General features: G+C 38.3%; 2 protein-coding genes across 4 annotated transcripts in view; both read right to left on the reverse strand.

Moving 5' to 3' along the window:
- LOC128997843 (uncharacterized) overlaps window positions 1-376 on the reverse strand; it is a 42908-nt gene extending 42532 nt beyond the window's left edge. The window contains exon 1 of one of the 3 annotated variants that reach the window (XM_054423599.1): window positions 297-376. The gene's annotated coding sequence lies outside the window, so the exon portion shown is untranslated. Of the gene's footprint in view, window positions 1-51; window positions 140-296 lie in introns of those variants that run through there. The other 2 variants (XM_054423600.1, XM_054423598.1) reach the window with 2 other exon arrangements.
- A 4287-nt stretch (window positions 377-4663) lies between these two features.
- On the reverse strand, window positions 4664-14449 carry LOC128998369 (methionine aminopeptidase 1D, mitochondrial). The gene is made up of 6 exons (XM_054424478.1): window positions 14354-14449; window positions 13158-13383; window positions 10028-10219; window positions 8401-8551; window positions 7802-7912; window positions 4664-5658 (listed from the first exon to the last, which is right to left on the reverse strand). The coding sequence occupies exons 2-6, from the start codon at window positions 13353-13355 to the stop codon at window positions 5444-5446; spliced, it is 867 nt and encodes a 288-aa protein (XP_054280453.1). The 5' UTR covers window positions 13356-13383; window positions 14354-14449; the 3' UTR covers window positions 4664-5443.
- Window positions 14450-20963: the final 6514 nt, after the last annotated feature.

Consider the following 20963-nt stretch of genomic DNA (forward strand, 5'->3'; position numbering starts at 1 on the left):
TGTCTACAAATCAGCCTCTAATTGTAAAAACGTGCCTATAAAAATGCTTACAGATATTGTCTTAATGAGTATGCAAGCAGAACAGGAAACTGAAACGAACACCGGCCAATTCTTTTATTATAATAATAATTAATTCTAGTGAACCTAGGATATTAAAAAATATTTGTCATTAATCGATTTCTTTTATGGTATTACTTATAGTCCTCATAGTTGTTTGGTATGATTAACAGTGAGGTTAACTTCATTGTTAGAACAAAAGTTAAACGAAGTAAGAAACAAAATGATTATTAACATACCCTGACCCAATGTCTTTCCATTCAAAACCAAAACCCTGACAATCTTGACAACCAGCTAGACCAGCCATCGACCATCTTGGCCAAAACCACCAGATGATTTGAAAAAAATCACTAGCCGAACAGATAGGCAGGCATAACTCTGAAACCCCGTAGCTGTGCGATACCTCAGCTTTAAATCTCTGTATCTAAAAACATTTTCATCTCATAACGTCTACAATCAAACTTTCTCTTGATAACAAGAATGAGGATATTAATTTTCCTTAGCGTTACAATGCAATTGGCCTCATCAAAACTAAAGCTATAAACCTATATTAAAACACAGAAATACATAGAAATCAAAATTAGCTATAATCAGAGCAAAAAAAAAAACATTAGTAAGCAAAGAAAACCAAACTATTATTTACAATAGTTTAGTTTATTTTTTTACAACAAGTTTAGTTGTCGGTACAATTAAACCGACTAACGAGAACGGCATAACAACTTTATAACTCAACTTACAATAGAGTTCGAAATTTTATAAAAGTCATCAATAACCAACAACAGTTCATTAGCACAATATTTTAAATCCTTTTGGTCCCAGTTCCGAGCGACATCGGATAAGTGGTTAAAACTAATTTTGTGACATGTCTGTATATAATTTTCAGCTTTACATAAAGTGGACCGATCTTGTTTTCATTTCGGGTGTTGTGTTTTATACATAGTCAATGGTTTTATGTAGCTCCTACAATATGTTTCCCCTTGTTTTTTTTGTTCTGAGACAAACTTAGGAAACACATACACCATACCATAGCTTAAATCTTAAATTAAAGAATTGCCTTCACTTACATAGGATATAGTATCCTAATCAGGGGTGGCTCCCTCCAGCAAGGATTCTCGGAGGGGGCCATTGCTTCCAGCAGTCGAGGTGTTATCATCTTTCCCAGCGATTGAAGACAAATCCTAAACATTACCCGCGATCAAGGGAACATCATTATCACCACGAACGATCGCGGCGTTTATTATACAACTAGTGCACTTGTTGCTCGAATTCGAGCAATTGCAAAGTATTACAGGCGTTAATTTCAAAACGAATAACAGTCATGATTTCCGATGACTTAAAGGAGTCAACTCAAAGATAATAATGTAATCATTAATCAATCACTCCACTCCAGTTATCGAAACTGAAAACGAACGCTCGTGTGTACCGCGTGTGTATCATGAGTTTACTATGAACAGCTGTTTTACTATGCAATTAATACAAATTAGGCTACTTGTCTGTTTAAGTAAACGAAAACTTTTAATCATAAAAAAAGTACATTGGGATTTTGAAGGCCTGTAGGGCAAAGCCCGAGGACTTTTACTACAGGAATTGGTGTAAGGGGACGTCTACACAAAAAATACTTTATTTTGACACATCGTTTGTAAAAATCCGTATAAGGTATAAAAATGTATAAGGTGCGAGTACCATGCCTCACTTTAAGTTTAAGTTTCCTCAAAAGTTTCACTCGCTTAGCTTAGTGAAGAGGTGTTAGGTTAATGAGACATAAAGACTGCTTATGGGTGTTTCTCAACGTGTAATGAACAAAAATTAAATTTAAAAGAACAACAGCAAAAGAAATCTTTGAAAAGGCAAAAAACAACAATAATAAGATAAATTAATTTACAATGTTAAATTTACAAGAAAAGAAAATCAATTGAAAATATAAAAGAATTATGACTTGTATGTTTGACAAAACTTTAGTTATATATTTTATTCTTTTTACGTTTATTGTCCCAGAAGCACACGCACCGATACACGCACTCCCAAACTCCTGATCTTCTTGGTCCGGTGGCCCGTGGTGATCTCCTCGATTGTCCTCTCCAGGTCCTCCAGCTCCGAGACTCCTGACCCCTCCATCTTCTTCATTAGGCCTTCTCATTGGCTGATTACCAATAGGGTGTGTGGCTTATAGGTTGACGATGTTGGAAGTCAGTCCTACCGGTCATCGCCTAGCTCACATCAGCTGGGAAAGGAATTTGTAAATCGATGCTCATGATACTGTTCAACTCTGTTCACACCAACTGGTCGACTAAGTGTAATGTGAACAGAGTGTCTGCATAGATGAGCACCGTGGGTACGGGGTTAATCCCCTATCTTACAAAGGATACCACAACCCCGCGGTCCTAAACCACGGCATAGTCGTAAATCCAACACTGTCTACCACCACTCATAATTCAGAAACATTTAATATTGATTGAAGGTTTACATTTGGATTTCAGGCTTCGAGTATTAATTACTGTAATTGTAATATAAATGCAATAGCAAATTAACATTAAGCTTTGTGCCATCACATTTTTAAGGTCATTATCAGTAATATTAATTATCAGTAATTATCAGTAACTGATCCTTATCAAAATCAGATCCCGGTATCAGTAACCTCACTACCTACACAGTCAAGCGTCAATTTTCTGAAGACCGGTTATCCGAAACGTGGCCGAAAAAGCCGATTACCTGCGTTGACGCGATAGCGAGAGACGACCAGCGGTGACGCTGAGACCACAGAATATGGTCACGCGGATGTTGCTACAGTACAATTGCAGGAGAAAATCAAACTACAGTAGTGAAAAATACTTGTAAACATGAAAAAATACAATGTTATCTTGCCTACATACATACAAAGATCCGTCTACGGGTGCATCTGTGAAAGCAGTTTGACAATAGTCTTACAGCAAAATATATCGCTTTCAAGTATTGTAATTTGTAATAATTAATTGTAAATCAAAATCAAATAAACTTATGGGGACCGGGGACCAGAATGTCGAGCTGAGCTAGATACTCGATACTGGAAACATTGGGAGTTGTAGTAGAATTTGGAAGACAGGAAGACTGGACAAAAGCTAGTTAATTGTATGTAGACTACGTAAATTTTGATTAGGACCGAGAAATTTACTATATATTTTTTTTAATATAATTTGGAAGAATCACCTCCAATAGCCTATGGCCAAGTGTATGGTCCATTTATTACCATAGAGCACATGAATATTTTATGTGCTATGTTCATTACCGAAAGGAAAATCGCGATCGCGGGTAATACAAAACTGTTGCTGTGATCGCTACAGTTGCTCACGGGATGTTCCCGTGACCTCTTTTCTAATGACGATTTCGAGTTTTTGCCTAAGACACACCACTTATATACCTAATGTACTAAGAAAAAATTAATGTAACAACTTTAACAACCGCCGCGCGCGCAATTCGTCCGATGCTGCCGTGCATTAATCGTTTGTCGCCATCGTCAAAACGTGGGCGCTTATATAGGCCCCTGTCCTGTTGGTATAGAACTCTTGGTATCGTACTCACATTTTAACGTTGATTGTTGATATAGATACTTGTCTTAAAAATCGATGGTGCCGAGATTTTCCTTTAGGTATCAACACAAAGCTAATTATAATATTAATAAATGGTTATGAAATACGTTTTTAGAAAATTTTCTCCTGCTCTCGGGAGCCTCCCCTGATCTTAATACCTCCAGCTCGTCTTTGACCAGAATTTCTTGATAGACTGTCAAGGTTAAAATACTAATACACTATTTACAATGGTTGATGCAAGATGGCTTGAGCCTGTACTCGGTGCAACGTATCAAAGTATTCATCGCCCTAATACAGTAGTCGGTCTACAAGCCAGGCTTTGACTGTTTTTTTTTTTTTTGTTTTTTTTTTGGAAAGCGGATGGTTCACAAGTCTTAAATCGTTGGGGGAGATCAGGTCTTTAGAGCCCCAATTCGGAAACAGCCTGCAGTAGGGTATGTAGAGCTGGCCCCTGTTACAAAGGTTGTGGAAGTGGTACAAAAAAAGTAAATTTATAATTCCTATAATTCTTATTGAGGGTAAATAAACTGTTATAGTTTGCTTGTATAGGGATATATTTTGATCAAATTTGTTTATTTTTATCTTAAGTTTACAGTACTGTATTAACATTTCAATAAATAAAAAAACAAACCTTATTACCTTCCTTGTACTAGCATACCTATATACGCCGACACAATAATATTAATGTTGCATTTGAATAGAAAATTAATCTTACAATTTTAACGGGATATTTTAGTGAAAACCCAACCAGGTTATTGAAAATTCACTTAGTCTACAGGTCTGCTGTGGGGGGTTATTTTTATATGTTCGCTTTTGGATGGGTATTATTATATTATATGGTCTGCTGACCTAATGTAAATTACTAGTGTAATTGTAAAAAAAAAACTAATATATGAACTGTCCTCCTGATGATGCGACAAGTGGCAAAATGTTCATCGAGCTTCGTATTATAAACTTATAGAACCTGGAAACCACGTAAGATGAGCTTATATTGCACAGACTATATGAGAAAGTATTTTATAGGATCAAATGAATCATATAAATACACAAATATAACAATAAAGTTTAATAAATAATTCAACAATGTGTCACATATCAGTCTTATTTTGAGTATGGCTCCCTAAGACTATTTCTATTGACAATTAACCTGTCAATTATATTGATGTAGTGTGATGCTGTAAATAAATAAAATAAGTTTCTCTCTCGGGGGATACAAATATATTTTAATATTTGAAGATGCTGCAAACACTTCATAAAACCTTCTTAACTAAATACACCACATAGTGTTTCAAATAAAAGCTAGAAATAACCAATCAATATGTGTCAGATCTTATCTTAAAATTACTCGCCTATCTATCAAAAGTTTAAAGTCTACAACATTTTCAATATTCATTTGACATCACAACATTGGCACAACATGGCGAATCCCAATCTTGAAGAGTTAGTTTGCAGGTTTGCTGCACGGGAGTATTTTTTTAAAAATATGGATTCAGTTTCCTTAATTTTTTACTGTTATTGGCATGTAAAAATATAAGAAAAATTTAGAGATTTAAGTTTTCCTTGAATTCAGATGAGGTTCCCTTAAGTTTGTATATGTCAATAATATTTTATTTAATAGGCACTTGAATCACATTTGGAAACTTAATTTCAAACCTACGTTGGCATAAAACCAATGATCTACTTTTTCAACGTATTATTCAAACTCTTCGAGACTGGGAAGAAACAAATAACAAATCTGCCTAATTTATCAGAGCAAATTTATAATCACATCCACACATCGGTGGGTCTTTGGTGATGATTCTCGCTGACATCATGGACTGACTTCAACCCTCAGGCAAGACATGGTCTGGTCCAGTGAGAACTTCTACTCCTGAGCGAGTGATCAGGACCGTATGCTCCCACTGAGCCGCACGAGACCCGTCCATGGTGACCGACGTCCAGCCATCTGATAACACTGTCATCCGACCAGAGCCTTGAGCCAAGATTGGTTCGATGGTGAACGTCATCCCAGGTAACATCAGTCCTTTCTCGTTGTTGGCTGCAATGTGAAATATCTGGTTTAGTACCTAACTACGGTCATTGTGACTTCATACCTGTGTGGACAAAGTAGACAGTCATTTACTATATACTGATTGGAACCATTATATGGAATTAAATCAAAATTTATAAAATAAACTACACTACTCTCCTTTTTTTCGTATTGATAGAAAAGTCACAAATAAACACAAAACACGGTTTTAGAAGTTAAATACTTTCAGTGGAATAAATTATAGTTGTAGGCAAGAGTCAATAAAAATTCTCATTTGAATAACTTAAGTACTGGTAAACGGTAAGTACTGAAATATTAATTGATGCTTTCCAGATGTATCATAATACAGCTCAGAACTTTTGGTCGAAATTAAAGATACAAGCAACCATTTTTTTACAAGACAGGATGGTTAATAATTTATAGCCTCTCACTGGAGACTCTATCCACAAAAGCTATCTTGACCGTGGAGTCCTTAACCCCCCTCCCCTGCCCACCCTACAAGTTGCTCGTTTGTTTACTCTAGCGATAAGATGATTCTAGATTATATTACAAGAATAGCAGCTGTTTTCAGAAACATTAATTTTTGGGATAAATACAAAATAACTTATTAATAGTCACATCCTGTGGAGATAAGTGTATGGTTCCCAGAGCTTGAAAACATAGGCTCTGGATATATGAATCTATATAGGTTAGGATTTACAAGTGACTGAACAGAAAAATGTAACCTCCATGGAGGTAACTCCCATGGATAATTACCAGTATATATAATATAGTAGGCCTATATTATATTATATTCAACTTGACCTCTACAAAGGGTGTATATGTATTTAGTTTGTTATTAGTCTTTAAAAATATATTAGAAATATTCTTTCATAAAAAAATAAAAAAAAAAATCTTGGGCGGAAATTCCACTTAGTTTCAGAATGGCGAATTATCTTTTTGTCAGAACTATATTACTTATTGACCACAAAGCTTCATTGCATTATCTACAATGGTTAAAAAACTAAAATGCTATTCCTGGATTTTTTTAGGGCCTTGTACAATCCATTGAATAATTCTTTGTAGTGGTTAACAATTATATTAATTACGTAAGTACACAGAATAATACATTATAAACTTATCTCTAACTTTCAGCTATGACTATAGATAGAGCTATAGTCGTGGACAAGTTAACATGGACCTAGGACCAGGCCTTGTTCAAAGGTGCATCAGTTGGTCTCTTTACTGCCGTAAGACCTACCATACACGTTCAGTTCGGCCTCAAGGTTGGGACTGAAGGGAGAACTGACAGTGTGAGGCGATTCCTTGAGGCAAATCGTTGGCCGGGCAGTCGGATAGGAAACACATGAGGCCCGGCCTCAAGGCAGCTTGGCCTTAAGACAGAACTGTATGTGTATGTGGAATCCCGCAGTCCAAGACACCAATTCTAGTTGTGAACTTCAGATCTTCCAGTGTCTTGCCTGTATCAAAGTATCGGAATGTGTTGCCGTTAACTGTTCGTGAGGCTTCACACATTACCTCATAATTGTGTCTTGCTTGGCAATAAAAAATGCAACTATTATTTATAATTTTAGCTAAGTTAGTTCATCCATTCGTAAATAGTTCTTCCTAACTTTTGAAAACACTGTAGTTTGGCTGAAGTTTGGTTAGTAAACTAACATGAGAATATATTTTTTTCCTTTCAAGCAATGACTTTCCCCGCATGTTTATTTTTCCCTTTATCCCATTTGCTATAACATACACTATAACTGCCATTGCCAAAAGATTTTCAATAGTTGGCACGTTGATCTTAAAAAGTACGCATCAGGCCGGTTTGAAAATACAGTGCGTGTGTGAGGAGAATACGACTCCCGCCAAACTATGCAGTTCTGGCCTTATGGCCAAGCCTTGAGGCCGGGACAGAACGTGTATGGTAGGCCTAAGTTACCACTGAACACAAACTGAAGGAAACTAAAGAATACAATAGCGGCATATAATTTTCTTAGATTACATATAAAAGTAAAAAATGCAATACTATGATTTATCTAAAAATGTGCACTTATTTAAAACAAAATTTCTAATTTGTAAGGTAATCTATTTTTTTCATGTTGTTTCAAAATATAAACGTATATACCATGATTCTTTTTACCAAGTTACAAATACAAACACTAACCGTAATGAAGGACTTCAGGGTAGCCATGGAAATAAGTACCAATACCATGGCCGATGTATTCAGCAACCACTCTCATTCTATTTTTCCTTGCTATGCGGTCAACTGTGTTACCTTAAATGAAAGGAACATTTATTGTTACTGACAAGATTCTGTTGTGGCTCCCTTGCCGAATCTATTATTTCAAATATAATTTAAATGTAGAAGGTACATGTGGAAACAGAGAATTATAATATGAGACCAAAGAATGTTATTTTTTGTAGCACCTCAACTTCAAACAAACTGACATTGCTATGTTCAACTTGACTGATATACGGAATAAGAGCTTTTTTTCAAACAGAGAAGTACTACCATTTGTTGAACTTGAAATTTCTATATTCCCGTTATAGCATTGTAGCTTTGTTCAAAAAACGTTTGTTTCATGTATGTTGTCAGAAGAAAGCCTTTTACATACAGGTAATAACGCATGAGAATGCTTCAATAATAACGTATTCCAAACCATCATGTATTTCAAAGTGTCATTATAATCCGAACACAGTTGTCACCCGATTAGTTCAGACTATACACTTCACAGTAAGAAGTACACTTTTAACAGTATTTACCTATATCGGATATTGGTCTTCCAGGACCACATACTTTGATGGCCTCATTGAGAGATTCCAAGGTAACTCTGGAGAGTTGTTTTCCTTTTTCATCTACATTCCCCACATAAAACATTGCCGAACAATCTCCATGGTAGCCTTTGAAGAAAACCTGCAATCAATTTTGGTTTGAACAACTTATAATAACGAGAGTATTCAATAAATAAAAAAAATGTTATGTATCAACAGATAGGAAGATTTTCTGTATTGAAATTTATATGAACATGATGATGGTAAACTCATTTGAATGCTAGAAGAATGCTTAAAAAATAAACAAATTAACTAAAATTAACAGTTTGTTTGCCAATAACGTTCAATTTACTTTAGTTTTTTGTTGTTGTTTATACAATGTTTAGTCAAATTAAATTATCCTGTCAAATAATGAGTTCTAACCTCATAGTCTCATCACAATCAAGAAGATCAAGACTGTTATGGTCACATGATGATTTTATTCTCTAAACCAGGGGTCTACAGCCTCTTTTACTTAAAGGCGACACACTAAATCTTTGGAGGCAAGGCCATTTATCGTTAGTGACAAAAGATCAGCCAAAAAGTTTAGTGCACCTTATAATTAGACTTTTACAAAGAGGTAGTCAAAGAGGTTAGCAGGGAACAAATTTATAGCTGTGATGAAACACTACTTTACTTTAAATGCTCTCTAGCTAAGTTAGCTGTAAGGCTGCAATATGGTAACCTTGTACACAGTACTAGTGATGTGTCAAAACTGAATGTCAAATCTCAAAACCATCAAAACTTTGGAAAAGTTTCGGTTTCGAGATTCGATCGGCAAGTTTTGAGATTCAAAATTTTTGAAATTTAAAATTTTGGAAGTTCTAGTTTTGAAATTGCTGACAATTTTCGGTATCACTAATTTTGCTCTTAACACTGTTTACACTCGAAGTGGTAGCAATTGAGCAAACAAATAATCAGTAGCACTCGTGTAACAAGGAATATAGAATATGAACTGCAATAGGTATCATACAGTTTTTTAAATACTAATACTGGAACAACGTACTACATATACAGTTTTGTATCGGGATTTACTAAGCCAAATAAATATTTACCGCTAAATGTTTGAATTGATCTAATATATTTATGTAAGTGTAAGGAGTTTAATTTATTTTAGTGTTTGTGATTTATTAAAAGTATATGTTTTTTAGGTTTAGTTTATTAGCGGCATGTTCAAATTATTATTATGTAGGGTCTGGGACCGATTTCTTTCTGTTTCAATTGCATAATAAACATTTTATTACCTTATTTTTTGGAGCCTTGATTGGGCAAATAAAAAAGTTTCGCATGTTTCAGTTTTGAGATTTGAGATTTGATTTTTTAGTTTCGGTTTCGGTTTTGAGATTCGAAATTTCTTGTTTTGACCATCCGACAAAAATACCCTATTAATACTGGATTATACTGGATTATTTTAACACTGGATTTGACAGTATGGTATCGATTTAAAACTGAGAAGATATTTACCATAATGTGTCTTACTGAACTCTTATTTTTCGTCCTGCAAACCCCCATCAGTTATCAAATTGTACAATGAATTTTATTATTTTCTACAAAATACAAATGAACCCAGGCGACTTACTGTGATATCCACATTAACAATGTCTCCATCATGCAGCGGTCTATGGTCTGGTATGCCGTGGCAGACGACATTGTTGACTGATGTACAGATAGACTTGGGAAATCCCTTGTAGTTGAGAGGCGACGGGTAAGCTCCTCTACTGACGGTCAAGTTGTGTACATAATCATCCAACTCATCTGTTGTCATCCCTACCTGGAACATTGCATAAGGAAATAATCAGACATACATGAGCTAAACGTAACAAAGAAATTACCAAACATTAGGGACGACTTGAAGGTTAAGGAACTAAAAAAGTAATTGTTTACTATAATAAAAAGCTTTGGCTGGTAAGGCATTGACTATGGATAGGTACATGTTGGTAGACTAACTGTCGGATATGGATGGACAGAAAATGCTTGATCCGTGTGCCCGTTCATTGTACCAGCGAACTATTAAACACGTCCTACTGCACTGTCTCTATAATAATCTGATTGAAATTTGACATTTGCCAGGACAGGGCCGATTTACCGAATAGGCATGGTAGTCATGTGCCTAGGGCGCAGGCAACTAGCTATTTTGGGTGGCGCCAACAAATTAGAAAATAAACAAATTTGGTGGTTGTATTTGCATGCAATCGCGGTTAGCTTCTGATAATCCTTCGCGGCTGTGTGAATATAATTATCATCTTTCATGATTGCGGCAATATATAAACATATCCAGCGGTTGAGAGGAGATTATCATCACATACCGCGAATGAGGCAAAATTCTGATCTTTCCCCGTGGTTGTGTGTACTTTATCATCGTCTTGCCTGATCGCCGCATAATTCTGATCATCAATCGCGGCCGTGAAGACATAATTATTGTATCTGCCGCAGTCCTGTAGACATCGTAATCCTCTCCCCCGGGCGTGAAGACATTCGCAATTTTCTCCCACGATCGTCTCCCGCCATTGCGGCAAAATGTTATCATACCCCGCAGTCGTGTGAGATCATCATCGTCTTCCACGTCCGCGGCCAAATCATGATCATATCCAGCGGTCGTGTGGACATGATCATCATATTCCATAATCGTGGAAATATTCTGATCATCACTCGCGGGTCTATAGATATTACCATCGCCTTGCCCTATTGCGGCAAAATCATGATCATATCCCGCGGTCGTTTGGACATTATCATCGTCTTACATGATCGCGGCAATATTCTGCTCATCCCCCGCAGATGTGTGTATTATCAGCATACTATCATCTCCCGTGGTTAAGGATACATACCTGTCATGCGCAATGGAAGTAAATTGAAAATTCCAGGTAGAAATACAAAATGTACGCATAATTCCAGGTAAAAAAGAAAACTCACGCATAGTTCCCGGATTTCCCGGTAGGTGGACACCCTGTTATATATATACAAATAACCTATTGCAAAGGGGCGCTACTATAAGTTTTGCCTAGGGCGCTGGTAGAGTCGATAACAGGCCTGTGCCAGGAGCTATTAAGGAAATTGACAGGAAAGCCTACCTTTAAATAAGACAATAGAGACATATTTTTGTGTTGTATATATATGTGTCTCTATGGACTTATTTAAAGGTAAACCTGCCAATGTTTTATTTGGTTTGTTTACGATTCTGTGGGCATTTTCACTCCATGTAACCATGAAATAGGTCCATTAATATTGAGGAAATTCTTTCCAAGGTTATCTATTGGGAATTTCCAAACTCTGTACTTTAATGGTAGCGTATAAGCATCGACTATAGTCATTAGTGATGTGCGTATCGATACAAGGACCGCAAAATATCGATATTTTGTATCGATACGTGGGAGTGTATCGATATGCCCGTATCGATACACCTATAGCCAATATCTTATCGAATATCGTATTGTTTATTTATTAATATAAATCTTATTTTTATGGTAAGAAATTTGTCTTCCCATCTTCCTCCCCTCAAAAGTAGTAGTGGAAATTTGATATTTTACCCTAGCATCTTCAAAAACACTGATAAAACATGTATTTTCAGCTATGTTTTGCAAATAACCTCGAAACTAGGGCCACCATTAATGGAAGTGGGGACCCTCATTGTCCATATTATACTATTTAATGTGTAAGTGGCATACCCACCATCATTATTAGTAATTTTTGGTTAAATTAATTATCCCTGTGTAAAAACTAGGAAAACAATAACAAAATGTTTTCCAATTTGAGGGTTTACCGGAATTTGGAGGTTATGTATGTATGTTTGATACAAATAAAAAGACACAGGAAGGTCTTATAATATAATAAGTTATTAATAACCTATTATAACCCTCTTTAAAAGCTTGTAAGTAACATAGTAATTGTCTGTCCATGCAGCTTGTATATTAAAGATATTTAACTTTTTGTAAAATTATAAATAAACAATACGATACGATATTTTATCCGATACAGATAAAAATCGATACATGAGGATACGATACGATACACGTATCGATACACCACGTTCCGATACGTATCGATACATTGACCCGTATCGCCCATCACTAATAGTCATAAGCCAAACATTGTAGGCTTAAGATCAGCCGCCTACGTAATCTTATAACTGCAGTCACCACTAGCTTGCCGATGTGACTTACACCGTAACAGGACTTCGCTGTCTTTAGAAAACCATACAGAACAGTGGTCTATGATGACAGTGAGTCGAGGTTTTTATAGGAAAAGAAAAAAAAAATGTTTTGACATAGATTTTTCTCTTCCTTTTACAAAAAATATTTTTTTTTTACTATATGCTAGTAAAATATATACAGTAAATGTATTAAATCTAAAAAGTATAGTCCTCAATATATTTTATTTCATTTTAAAGAAGCTAAACAACTGTTAAACTGTGTTATATTAGCCTATGTGAAATTTAAAACTCCAGATAGTATTTAAAGTGTTTGTTAGAGAGAACGATATTGAAGCTACCTCTAATGAACAAAACAGCAAACCCAGAACAAAGGGGAAAATGTTGTCCACTATAGTGGAATTAAAAGACAATGTAAAACTCAACTTAGGAAGGTAATGTAACAAATGTACCAAAATGAGAAAATATGTACTAAATACCAAATTTGGAATTACATTACAGGTTAGGTTTGTTTGAAGTGATAATAGTTGTCTTACTTAATGAACAGCTACATGTTTTACGGTACCTTTATAATGGAGTGGATAGAATCCAGGATTTCTCGGGCCAGCCTACAACTTTGTCGCATTCCATTAATTTGCTCTGTACTCTTGATTTCTGGTGTGGAGGGTCCCATTGTGGGTTGGGCAGTTTTGTAGTACTTTGGGGTAACTACGTTCTTTGGGATTTCTTTCAGTTGAGATGGCTTGTTTGTCTTACTCGGCATGACTAATTCATACTCTCCAAATCTCCTTCTGTAATAAAAAAATATAAATCCATAAAACACATGTATTTGACCTATAAAATAAACTATGTTTCAAATACGTCTTAGTTGAATGTTTTTAAACACTGTAGGATGATGTAATTTTCTAAAAACCTGCCTTAAACCACCAAAAAACAACAGTAAAACTTGGTAGTCTTATATTTGCTAAATTACAAGCAAAGTTTCCTGAATTGTAGGCTAATCACTGTCAACAGATGAACGCTCGCTGCAGCATGTGCATGGCCATTAGTGAAATCTCTAAGTCAGTTAAGTACTATTCTTATATATAAACATTTCCCTCCACACACATCCCTCAACTAAGAATAGAATTCAGCTGGAGTTACCTTCCCACAGAAACTTTAACACAGGACAGATTCTTACTAGGCAGGGACGTCAATTTCCTCTCAGGTAGACTTTCCTTATTGGCTACTACGATGAGATTAGATATTGTATATGAATGGGAACCTGCTAGAATATTATGGAAACTAAGAACAGCTAGCTTTCTTAGCCACAACTAGAGCTCATTGGAGACCTTAAATTTCAGACATCCCTCGTAAATGGTCAGTTCATGTAATCTAGCCTAATTAGAATAAATCTACAACAATAACATTGAGAGAACTGATTATATAACGTTTGGAACCATGGCAGCGATCTCTATATACTAAAGTGCCAAGTGGATTTGAATCCATGTGCTGTCACTTAAAATTGATCACCAGCCTACTTTTTATTCTTGTACTGGTACTGAACCAGCTAATCTCCAACCTTGATGCAAGTCTAATTGGCCAAAAAAATGTTGAGGTATAAATGTTTTTATTTACAGTACCTTCGAAGAAAATTTTGATGCAAATAATATTTCACAATTATTCACTTCTAATTAAAAAAATCTCTTTCCAACCAAATGTTTGATTAAAATTACAAAATAAATAAAAAGATATAAATTTAAAAGCTATCTCCTGACTTACACATTGAACCCTTTCTTGTCATAAACAAAACTAGCGGTTATTGGAGGTGGTGTGAACTGTAAAATATATATTACACTAACAAACAGCTTTAGTATCATACTTGCATCACTAAGATTTTATCAAACAATGATCAAGCCAAACACGAGGGCATTATCAGAACAGATGATCTAAGGGGATATGATCAAATAAGCACAAATAATTTAAGATACCGGTAGCCTATTGGATTAAGCTGAACTTTGAACAAAATCACTCCTTAGTTTTGAATCAAAGTGAAAAATGTTTGGATATTGGTTTATTAAAATGGTTAGATTAAAATAAAATGTAACAATTTTTTCATTTTTAATTGATTAAGTAGTAGGCATATGTTTGATGAATTAAACATTGAAAATGACTGAAAATGTCTCAAAGAATTCGAGATCTATAAATCAATAAAGAATGAGCTACAATATATTTTAAAAGAACAGACCTTTTTCAAATCCAACATTATCTATGATACAGTGATTAGAATAGGACAACAATATCACTGGTATTCCATAGATAACGGGAGAGGGGCAATGATAACTCAGTCAAGACCACACATCTACCCGTGCCGCGTCGTAGTGTGCTGTACTGGCCAGTTATACCCTAAATATTCGTACCATGTGCTTCCGTTTTTTCCCGTTTCATGTAAGTTACGTGTTTTTGTGTTCACCGGCAACCTCAATTTGAGTAAAATTACATTTTTAACTGCCTGATAATGATATTTTAATCTCGAAACCGGTTGCCATAGATGACAATAGGATCACTGACAGACAAGTACCTAGGCCTACCCATTATAAACCATTTAGCCTATTTTATTTGATAAAATAAGTTACTAAAACCCTAAACTTAAGCCTATTCTTGATTCTTTGGAGTGTTTTTGAAAAGTTAGTACCTATATGAAGTTCTCTTGTAGTGATAGTTCCTCTTATACCCCCTGCACTCTATCTGAATTGGTCTTGGCCAAACCTCAGACCAACTATAGACATGCCAGAAGCAAAAGATCCCTGGGCCATTTCGAGCCGTGCATGTTTGAAGGGTACGCCACACCTACCGGTGCGAACCACGTGATCTTTTCGTTTCTGCGCAGGTTGTTTTGTTCTTGGGATGTCTATAGTCCATAACTAAGACAACATTTGATTCTCTTAACTCAAAATTTTTCCTACCACTAGTTTGATAAGTTCTAGGGTCGAACAGACAAAGCTTTGCTTTGACTTCCGTTAATTTAACTATGTAGGCTCAGCACCTATTTTTTGCCTCACTTAACATGTTAGAAATTCTATCAGCTCACTGATCATGGCTGTCATGATAATCCACAGGTGTATTTTAAGACATTCTTGCACGTATACAATCTCGCCATCTTGTATATAATTTTCCTCTCTGTAAACTGGCATCTCGTTGTTGATACGAAAACAATAAATAAATAAGTTAAATGAGGACTAGCCTAGGTACTCAAATTTACCTATCGGTTCAGAAAGTAGGTCTATGTTGAACAGAGCTGTAGGTCTACAGCATTTTATTTGAATCCATCATAGGTGTTGCAGGAAGGGTACGCCACTCCAAACTCGTAACCCCAAGTCAAATTGAGTCTATTGTTAAGAATTTCTCAAACTCCAACAGCACTGACATATATGGAATAAATGTGAACATTCTAAAGAATACACACTGTACACTGTATGTTCAAACCTCTAGCTACAGTGATCAATATATGTCTTAGAGAGGGATCTTTTCCAAGTTTTCTAAAAATAAGCCGAACAGTCCCCGTATTTAAGAAAGGTGACCCGGAAGAACTATCTAATTATAGGCCTATCTCCCTGATACCAATGTACGCTAAGATTATGGAATGCATAGTCAAGGACCAACTGGTTGATTTTTTGAAGGCTAGAATCTTTTCACGAATGATCAACATGGGTTTCAAAAGGGCAGATCAACAACCACTGTGTTGCTAAATCTAACATCAAAAATGAATGATGCTTTTGACAACAAATACCTGACAAACCTAACCCTATGTGACCTCAGCAAGGCGTTCGACTGTATCTCACACGACGTCCTGCTGAGGAAAATGGAAAGATACGGGATAAAGAATATTGCACTAAAAACCTTTCGTGACTATTTGAGAGACAGAAAGCAAGTGGTGTCTATAAGGGGAGCTCTCTCCAGTGACCTGAATGTCAGCTTAGGGGTCCCCCAGGGTTCTATCCTGGGGCCTGTTCTCTTACTGATTTTATCAACGACCTGGGGACTGACGGGAGAACCCTGTTCTTTGCTGATGACACCACCCTCATCACAAGCAATAGTCAATTGGACCAACTCAAACTCGAAGCAGCTTAAATCCTGGACGAGGCAAAAGCCTAGTTTTCAACAAACAAACTCAAAATAAACAATGATAAAACCCAATAACTTATATCAGTGGCATAGGTAGACTCTAGTCAAGGGGGGGGATACCGGGGGGTCTGGAATACCCCCCAGCAAGAAAGGGGGGTCCGGGGTTACCCCCCCCCCGGAAAATTGTAGAAAAATAACTTCTCCAAACACTATTTTTAAGCGTTAGGAAGTGAAATTTGGTGTTAATACTTCATAAAACTTTATGCAATTTTGTACTTATGAAATACACTTTTTGCTTTAATTAAAGGTGGACTAGTTTCTATTAAATTTATTTTTTAAGTACTAATTTAGGCTTTTCGTTATATGATAACATTTAACGTTATGTTTCTCTATCCTTTAACAATGAATATTTTGATTAATATGTTAACGGGGGGTTAAGGGGGTGAGGTAGTTCCTCGGACAGCTAAAGCTGCACTGATATCTGAAACCGAGGACTATTTCTCCCCCAGGGGCATCTATGGTGCTCAAGACCGTCCGAGAAGGCCAGTACAAAAATGAAGTACAGGCCTGTGTAGTCCAATGACTGCACCGTTCACGTCGTGGCCCCTGTCACGCTGATCTCGGCGGATCTAGGCTAGAGTCCTGAATGACTCTCTGGTGGGGGGCAGCAGCACCATCAGAACTGGGTGTTTCGTGCTGGTCTAAGAGAGGCTTGCCTCTCTTAGAGCAGGGCGCCCACCTAGACGTTCAGTCATAGCAATAGCTATGTCTGAGCACTGCGGGCCCTGGGCTAAGGTGTAATGCGACCCGTGCTGAGAGCCTTGCGGCACTGGGGGCCTAATACTCAGTGTCAGAAACGGAGCCTTCTGGGAACCAGGGGGAACCCAGTCGTATGAACCCCTTACCTCTCTAATCGGGTCACTGGGGAGGTGGACCCTATATACCCGGTACTCGTGGGAACAAAATGGATGTCCAAATAAATGTTAGTAAGCAAACTGACAAAAACATAACTGAGGAGCAAGAAAAGTGTGACCAACAGGTCGAAAGCACTTCTATTGCTAGTGTAAATGTAGAAGATCCGACCCTAATGGAGGAGGAAGGCCTACTAAAATCTGATGAAGATGACAAGCTCCCGGAAACTGGAAAGGAACGAAAAAACAAACGACTTTCCAGGGGAGAGTTACGAAGACAAAGGATAGCGGAAGCTCTAGCCAAAGGCGAGAAGGTGCTATCTAGAAGTGAGAGAAGGCTGGCGTGGGCTGCCAAGCACCCGAACTCTGCTCCCGGCGAAGCCGGTTCCTCTGGGAACCAGGATGCTGGGAAAAAGCAGGGTGAGGGCGGCACTCCCAAAGCCGACTCTGTTGAAGCCTCTAGAAGGACGGGTGGAAAGAGGGGGCGAGAGCACCTGACACCTGAGGATGCTGGGGGTGATAAAAAGAAGTCAAGGAGGAAGGAAGGAGAGGGGTCCGGTGTTTCAAAGAGGACATCGGCACCCACATATTCTGAGACATTGTCCGTAGAGAAGATGGCAATCGCCAGAACTGAACACCCGGACAGGAAATTGACAGAGGTTGAAGCCAACAAAATCAAGGGGGAGCTGTCCAGACGGGCCATTCGTGGCAAAGACGTCAGGATAAGCAGCTGCCATCTTGAAGGTGGATGCCTAGTAGTCGGCTGTACTAACACAACCACAAAGGAATGGCTGGTCAAACAGGTTCAGGAGCTGAGCCCCTTTGAGGGCAGCTCGCTAAAGCTTGCCCCAGCCAAAGAACTTGTAAAGGCTGTGAAAGTATCAGTGTTTGTTCCCACCACAACGGGGGCAACAACCAAGAAGGACGTGATGCAGGGCATAAAGCTGCAGAATGACCTTGACACAGACCACTGGGCGGTCGTTGGGGGGAACTCAAACCCTAGCGGACAATTCCTGGTCATAATAATTGACGAAAACTCCCTGCAGAAGCTGAAGTCTCTTGCGATGCGCCCATTCTTGGGCTGCGAGAGGGTAACCTTCAGGTTGCATGGGAGCAAGGATCCCCACAAGTAGAGGATGGTTGCGGTGCTCCAGATAAATCTCCAACACAGCAAGGCGGCTACGGCTACGCTTTGCCAGAAAATTCTTGCCGGCCGCATAGGCGTGGCTCTGATCCAGGAGCCATGGACCGCAGGAGGCAGAATCATGGGGATGAGCACCGCAAAAGGTGAGTTGATATATGATACTGACAGTGACAAACCTAGAGCTTGCATTTTTGTCAGTAGAAATATTAAGACACTGAAAGTCACTAATCTCTGTTCTAGGGATTGTGCCGTGACCGAGGTATACGGGCAGATGGGTGACGGTAACGTCAAAATCCTGCTTGCCTCAGTATACCTGCCATATGACTCCCAGGAACCACCACCGACCAGAGAAATGAGGATGGTGGTCGAATATGGAGCCAGGGAAAGAAAACACCTGCTGTTGGGCTGCGACGCCAATGCCCATCATGTGGCCTGGGGCAGCAGCAATATCAATGAGAGAGGTGAGAGCTTGTTAAGTTTTGTAGCTGAATCTAATTTAGTTATACTTAATAAGGGATCCAAACCAACCTTTAGACAGAGGAGAGGGGTGGTACTAAGGGAAGAGGTTTTGGACATAACCTTGGCCAGTAATTATGCGGCGACAAAGGTTGTAAAATGGGGGGTATCTGATGATCACTCAGCGTCAGATCACAGCTACATTGAATTCACTATAGGTTCGATCTGTGTAAAAGAGACCTATAGGAACGTTAGAAGGACAGACTGGAACCAGTATCGAGAGGTGCTAGGGGACAGACTAAGACAATTAAAAGACACAGAAGGGCATGGGGTGGAGAGTATGGCGAATTCTCTAAATGCGGCCATACTAAGCTCATACCAAGAAGCGTGCCCAGAGACTGTAAAGAACATGTCTAGGCAAGCCTGCTGGTGGAATAGGGGGCTAGAAGCTCTGAGGAGGAAGGTTCGCAGACTGTATAATGTGGCAAAACGTACAGGAAATTGGAACAACTACTCAGAGATGCTCACTGTTTACAATAGGACAATTAGAAGAGCTAAGAAAGAGTCATGGAGAGAATTCTGTCAGAACATGGAGAGTGTTTCTGAATGTGCAAAGCTTCATAGGGTACTAGCTCGAGGTCAAGCTAATCCTTTAGGAACAATGCTTAAGGAGGATGGTACATATACAGACGGCCCAGAAGAAGTGCTGGAGAGCCTTTTGAGCGCTCACTTCCCAGGATCCTTACAACCGCAGAGCACAGTCCAGGTGGAGATAGAAAGAGAGACTAGGGTGCGGACGGTAAGAGAAGATTGGGCCTGCGCTAGGGCTGTGATTACCTATAACGGTATCAAATGGGCGCTTAGGGCATTTCAACCATTTAAAGCTCCTGGTACCGATGGCATCTATCCTGGGTTTTTGCAGGAAGGTGGGGACCAGTTGATACTCCCCTTGGTGCGTCTTTTCAGGACCAGCTTAGCCAGTGGAGTTATACCAACAGCATGGAGGACCTCAAGGGTGGTATTCATACCGAAGCCCGGAAGGGATACATATGCTGTGCCCAAGGCTTTCAGACCAATCAGCCTTACATCGTTTCTCCTGAAGACCATGGAGAAATTAGTGGATAGACGAATAAAGGATAGGGTCTTGGTAAGCCATCCTTTGCATCCGAACCAACATGCCTACCAGAAGGGAAAGTCATGCGAAACAGCCCTGCATGCGCTGGTTAGTAAGATTGAAAGTGCTATCTCGAACAAGGAAATAGCGGTGGCTGCATTTCTTGATATAGAAGGAGCTTTTGACAACACCAGTACTCGCTCTATTGTATCAAAGCTGGTGTCAAGAAATGTGGAAAGCACTGTAGTGAGGTGGATAGCCAACATGCTCGAAAGTAGGAGAGCGCAAGCTTCTCTGTGTGGGACGGTGAGAGAGGTCAAGGCCCAAAGAGGGTGTCCACAGGGTGGCGTCTTGTCACCAAATCTGTGGAATCTGGTGGTTGACGATCTCCTGTCCGAGCTCAATGCACAGGGCATGTACGCTCAAGGATATGCTGACGATATTGTTGTACTAATAAGAGGAAAATTTATGAACACTTGCCTGGAACTCATGCAGAGGGCATTGTCCATAGTGGAGAGGTGGTGTAACCAGGAAGGTCTGAGGGTCAATCCAATGAAGACTGTAATGGTACCATTTACAAGGAAGAGAAATGTTGATATCGCTAGAGTACCAACTCTCTTCGGTAATCAGATCCAGGTTAAG

This window comes from Macrosteles quadrilineatus, unplaced genomic scaffold, assembly GCF_028750875.1.
Source record: "Macrosteles quadrilineatus isolate MER2022 unplaced genomic scaffold, UCM_ALF_1.0 Scaffold_7__1_contigs__length_78375512, whole genome shotgun sequence".
NCBI classification, from domain to species: Eukaryota; Metazoa; Arthropoda; class Insecta; order Hemiptera; family Cicadellidae; genus Macrosteles; species Macrosteles quadrilineatus.